General features: G+C 43.9%; 1 protein-coding gene across 1 annotated transcript in view; it reads left to right on the top strand.

Annotated features, from left to right (window-relative positions):
* The first annotated feature begins 4,495 nt into the window (after nt 1-4,495).
* Nucleotides 4,496-6,481, top strand: part of LOC125029871 (mucin-2-like) — a 2,127-nt gene continuing 141 nt past the window's right edge. Inside the window, exons 1-5 of the mRNA XM_047620052.1 lie at nt 4,496-4,794; nt 5,084-5,333; nt 5,684-5,724; nt 6,015-6,309; nt 6,461-6,481. The exon at nt 6,461-6,481 is cut by the window's right edge and continues 141 nt beyond it. Coding sequence (XP_047476008.1) covers nt 4,496-4,794; nt 5,084-5,333; nt 5,684-5,724; nt 6,015-6,309; nt 6,461-6,481 — 906 coding nt within the window. The remainder of the gene's footprint in view (nt 4,795-5,083; nt 5,334-5,683; nt 5,725-6,014; nt 6,310-6,460) is intronic.

The raw sequence follows: 6,481 nt of genomic DNA, 5'->3' as shown, positions 1-6,481 counted from the left end.
GAATGCTCGATAAAAAAACCGGGCACGGGCGTGTTGACAAACCACTTATCAGTGACAATTCAAATACTAGCGAAATGTGAGCTGAATATATAATTTTCCTGTGTCCCCCACTCCCCGCTCCTCCCCGCACTACCCCCGCCCACCCCCCCGCCCCCCACAACCAACCCCCCCCCCTGTTTCCTCCTCGTGCTGTCCTTTCCCTTGTTTCTTCCCTTTCCCCCCCCCCTCGTCCTTTCCTCTGCTCTCCCTCGTCGTCCTCCTCCTCCCCCTGTGTCCCCTTCTTACCTACCTTCTTCCACTATCTCCTCTCCCCTCTTCCCCACTTCCTCTCCACTCTTCCTCCTCTCTCCACTCTATCCTCCTCTCCCCTCTCTCTCTTCTCTCCATCCTCTACGCGACCCTTCCTCCCCCTCTCAAGCCCTCTCGTTCCTCTTCTGGGTCTCCTCTCTTTCTCCCATCCCCTCCCCGTCGTCGCTCTCCTCTCTCCTCTCTCCTCCCCTGCTCTCCCACCCCTCAATCCCCTCTAACTCTCCCCTCTGTACCCCCCCCTCTCCCCGCCACCTCTCCGGTCTCTCCCCCCCACTTCCCCCGTCCACTTCCCCCCTCGTCTCCGCTCCTCTCGGGTCCCCCTCCCCCCTCTGTCGCTACCGTCTCCTCCCCTCCCCTCGGCTCATTGTCTCCCTAACCTCCCTCCCCCTTATTTCCTCCTCTCTCCCCTCACCCCTCCCCTCTCCCTCTCTCTCCCCCACCCCACCCCTCCTCTCCGCCCCCTTTCTCTCCTCTCTCCCCCTCTCCTCCCCTCTCCTCTGCTCACCTCTCTCGCACCTCTCCCTCTCACATTCCTCTCCCACTCTTCTCCTCTCCTCTCTCCTCTCCCCTCCTTCTCTCCCCCTCCCTCATCTCCTCCCCCATATCCTCTCCCCTCTCCTCTCCCCCTCTCTCATCCTCTCTCTACCTTCTCTCTCCTCTCTATCATTCTCTCATCTCACCACACGACCGACTTCGTTCTGCCCCTCATCCTCCCCACGTCCTCACGTTCCTCTCTCGCTCTCGTCCTCTCTAATCTCCTCCTCCCCTCTCTCCACTCGTCCTCTCCCCTTTCGTCCCCTCTCCCCTCTCTCCCTCTTTCCTACTCTCCTCTCCTATCTCCCCTCCCCGCTCCAATCTGTCGCCCTCTCTTTCCCTCTCGCTCCCCCTCTCCCCTCTCCCCTCTCCCCTCTCCTCCCTCTCCTTCCTCCCCCTCTCCCCTCGGCTCCCCTCCTATCCCTCTCTCCCCCGCTCTTCCGCCCAATCCCTCCCTCCCACCCTCTCGGCTCCAGGGTTCCCCACCGTCCCCTCTCCCCTCTTCCACCACCTCTCATCCGCCCCTCTCTCCCCACTCCCATCTCTCCCCTCCCGCTCTTCGCCCCTCGTCCCCTCTCACTCTCCCTCCTCCCCATCCCCCTCTCCAACCTCGACTAATCTCCTCTCCTCTCCCCTCTCTCATCTCCTCGCCCCTCATCCCCCGCCTCTCTCCTCTCTCCTCGCCTCTACCTCTCCCCCCCGGATGTGATCTCTCTCCCCCGACCCGGGTAATTATGCCTCCTCGGGCCTCGTGTCAGTGCCATTCCCCCTCTCGACCCCCGCTGGTGATGATTAGTAAGAAGTAGGCCGGGGCGATTGAGGTGGGCAGGAGGGGGGGGTGGTAGGACGGGAGGGGGGAGGAGTAGTAGGGGGGAGATTAAAGGGGTGGGAGATGGGGGATGAGGCATAGTGGGGGGGTGTGGTGATAAGGGGATGAGGGGGGGGGAGGTAGGAAAAGGAGGAGAAGGGGGCAAGGCGGATGAAATGATGGGTGAGGAGCAGATAGAAAAATGTGGGGTGGGGGGGGCAAAAAGGAGCGCCAAAAATGGGAGGTTGTGAAAAGAAGGCGGGAGAATAGAGGATCGAAAGAGGAGAGAGAGAGAGAGAGCAGAGAGAGAGAATAGAGAGAGAAGATAGAGAGAGATAGAGAGGAAAAGAGATAGGCAAGGGGGAAGGGAGGAGAGTGGTAAGGGAGGACCAAATATTTTGGAAGGGGTGAATGGTCCTATTTCTCCCTCATCTATCCACCACCGCACCCTCCGATACGCTACCCTACCCCCCCCCCCCTAAAAAAAAAAAAAAAAAAAACTAAAAAAAAAAAAAAAAAAAAAAAACGAAAAAAAAAAAAAAAAAAAAGCACAAACGAAGCCAGTCATTTCGCAACAAGCCTTTCGAACATAAACGGACAGGTGGAAAATAGTATTGGTACTCTGGGTGGAAGTATTTTTGGATAGATAAAAATGATAGATAAATGGATAGATGAATTGATTGGTAGATAGGTAGATAGATAGATATATAGACTGATCTACTGGCTGATTGGTTATTTGGCTGATTGACTGATAGATAATTAGATAGTTAGGTAGATAGGTAGATAGATAGATGGATAGGAAGTTAGACAGATAGATAGGAAGGTAGGTATCTAGATAAAGGATAAATAGATAAGTAAGGACAGATAGAGTGACGTATGGAGTGAATGATGATAAATAGATATGTAGATAGATGGATGAGAGGAATAGACTGATTGATTAATAGGCAGAAGGATAAACAGACAAATGAATAAATAGACAAACAGATAGACAGATAGATAACTGGACATATAGATAGCTAGATACATATAAATAGATAAACAGATAGACATATAGATAACTGGACATACAGATAGATAGATACATATAAATAGATTAATAGTTAGATATATGGTTAGATATAGATAAAACTAGATGAAAATATATGTGCATAGATAGACAGATTAATTTAGTGCTATATGGGAAGATGAATAGACCCGAATAGACAGACAGATGAATAGATAAATGAAAGATAGGAAGGTAGATGGGTGGATAAGCTAAATGAAAATGGACACTACAAGCCCAAGCACTTCAAGGAAATACTACATGTGGTTGACGTAGCACGCTAATAAAATAAGAAGGCTCTTAATCATCATTTGCCATCATTTTGTTATTTCTCATTATCCAATATATTATTAATATTATTATTATCAACATATGAATTAATTCCTCATTAACCATTATTAGACCATTATATATAATTATTAATATTATTATCATTATCATTATTACTATTACTATTAGCTTATCATTATCATTATAAAATATAATTATTTAACATTATTAAAGATTGTAAGTATTAATGATTAATATCTTTATTGTGTTTAGTATAATGATTGTTCTTAATCACACTAAATAATAATCATTATTATTAATTAAATATTCATATACTTATTATTATTTAATTAGTAATTAATCATTAGATTATTTATTATTATTTTTATTTTCTCATTATTAAAATAATTGTTATAGTAAAAATATTAAATGATTAATAATAATAACAATGATTACTAAAAACCGTAAAAAAAGATAATGATAATGAAAATAATAGTAAAAAATACTTAATGAAATAGAATATAGAATAATAAAAATAATAAATAATTAATAATAATAATGAAAAATACTCACAAAATAATAAGAATAATAATAAATAATAATAAGTAATGATAATAATAAAGATTAATATAAATAATAATAATATTACTATACATATTATCAATACCTAAACATCATCATTGTATATGAAAAGTACGTACAATACAGAGGCATAACTTATAATTACAAGATCACATAAACATTCTTGAAATAACTATATCATAATAATTATTACACACAATATATTTTACTAGAAATCCATTGTAATATACCTATATAATACATAATACAAAATATACACTACTTATACTCAATTATTCTATAACTAAAAATCAATAATAAAACAAAGTTGATGGATATGTTTTTATATCTTTTATGAATATAGATATAATCTCAACCCATTCATATTCTCCAACGAGTACAATTACCCCTTATTGTAAACACATATAACAAAGCACAAAGTAAAAAACCAGGAACAAACAAAAAACATATCGAAAAGACTATAACACACATACTCACATAAGAACATAATCACAATCATATTTGTAATTTTAATTTCCACTCTCACGTAAAGCAATAAAAACCAACAATTTAGAAAAAGCGACTATAAATCCCCCCCTCCAAACCCAAATCCCATCCCCCCCCCCCCCCCCCCCCAAATGGCTCAAACTACCTGTAATTACCCAAAGTATTGTTATTTATTAATAATTTAAATAAACGTTAATCCTAAATGGCTGTTTTGGCGTAAAGAGTAATTGTAAATGTGACATAGACAAATTATTATGATCATAATTAAGATAGATATCGAGGGATGAGTAGGCAGTAGAATAAGTTACAACAAGTCCAGACACATACAAACACACATGCACTAGGATGAGAACATTGCCTACAAAACGATTATAAAAATAGGAAGCACACTGCTGTAAGCATGACTACTGAAGATGGAATAAAGCATAAGAAGCACTTGATGATTGGACTTGCAAGCTGCATCTATGCAAAGCAGTCAGGAGTCTCCAGCTCCACCAATCGACCAACACAGCACCGTACCCTACATTAACAGCACCTGCTCATACAGCAATCATCACCAGCCGCAGCTCCACCCTCTACCAGCACCAGCTGACGCAGTGACCCCATACCTACCCCACGCCCCACCAACAGAACCCCCTTCACCTACTACAACTAAACACCACAATTCACAACAACCACCCCTCTACAAGCAACCTCCAGCAACCCTCCCCACACCACTACAAGAAACAACAACGCCCGCCGCCGCACCCCGAACTACACCACCGTACAATCACCACCACAATCCAGCAGCACTCCCACCAAGCTCCACAACCACCACCTGCAATACCCACACACCCCCATCCCCATACACCTTGCCCATCCGAACCACCAACACGCCACTTGCCAGCAGAACCACCACCAGTCACCACCAACGCCCCACAAACAACTTCAACAATACACCATCACGAACTACAACATAAACTACATACTCAAAAACCCTCAACTCCGTACCCCCACACGACCCATAAAGACACATCCCACATCACCTAACACCCCCACACCTCCATCAACAGCACCACCATAATCATCCCTTCCCACCAGTGCACCACCAGCACCACCGCAACCTCAACCTCCAACCCCAACCACACCCCCAGTCACCAACCGCCCCCCCTCCACGACCCCGAGCACCACCCAGCGTCGTCTACAGTCCAAGGTCTCACACACGAGCACACAGAAGATCACCCAAACATCACCCGCCGAACGTTCACCGATTTCCACCACATATACCGCCCTGAACTATCAGCCCTTCAAAATCAAAAATTTGTAATTATTTTACTTATCTTAATTTCCTTTATATACTTTTAATATAAAAGATAAAATTTGTATATTAGTTATAGAGAACCTGACGAAGACACAATAACTATTACAAATCAAACTCCGGCAAAAACCATTTTATTATATTTTTAATTTTATATTTTTTATTCAAACCCCCACAAACAAACAGCTACATATCCACGTAACGTCAATCAGCCGATACCCAAACAAAAGAAAATAAAAAGAATAAATACGAACCACGCAATAAAGGAAAAGTAAAAGGAATGATGAAATTAACAGATGAGCGAAAAATCAGTCCGTAAAATGTAAAGTCAATTCAAATATATGGGCACTCCTAGATGGTACCATTTTCGGCCGACGTCTGCGAGGAACAAGCGTGGTGATTCCCACGCAGCGATATAAAAGTTATTTATTAAGCCCCAAATATAGAAAGCACGATACGTAAATCATAGGGTAAATATAGGATATCAACAGTGTAACAATAAAAGAAGTAGACATAATAATTCATAAAGGAATAAGAATGAAAATGAAAATACACAAACCTATCAACGGTCATAACCAATATCGACCATCATCCAGGCAAAAATGATAGTACAATACATGCTAATGCACCTACATAACCCCTCAACACAGGACATAACCACTACTAAAACACGGACAATGATCCAGCTCGACACACCATATTAGGCTCAACCAGCACGCACCCACCCCGACCCAACGAACAAACACCTCCACCTACAGACTACAACAACAACATAAAATATTCAACAAACAGAACCATTCTAGCAAAACCAGTGAGCACCAAAATCAACCCCAAAACCACCACCACCGGATCCTGCTCAAACAAGCTCCATCACCCACCCTAACCAGCCACCTCGCCCCCCGCAACCCACACACGTGCACAACCACCACACAACCGCAAACCTCCCAAGACCGCGCGCCGCCAATCACCCAGACAGACTCAGTGAGCCGCTACCTTACTGACCCCCACAACGAACCCTAAGACAACCACTACGCCGACCGACAGCGAAAAATAATATCACACCCCATCTACACCATGATCTAAGCTATAGCCCACTCGGTTATACCCTCGCGCGCGGCCCCGGATTCACCAGGCCCCGCCAGAAGCCGTACAC

The sequence above is a fragment of the Penaeus chinensis genome, chromosome 10, assembly GCF_019202785.1.
Source record: "Penaeus chinensis breed Huanghai No. 1 chromosome 10, ASM1920278v2, whole genome shotgun sequence".
Taxonomy (NCBI): Eukaryota; Metazoa; Arthropoda; class Malacostraca; order Decapoda; family Penaeidae; genus Penaeus; species Penaeus chinensis.
The sequence above is the reverse complement of the archived record's forward strand: the minus strand, read 5'-3'. Positions and strand labels throughout refer to the sequence as shown.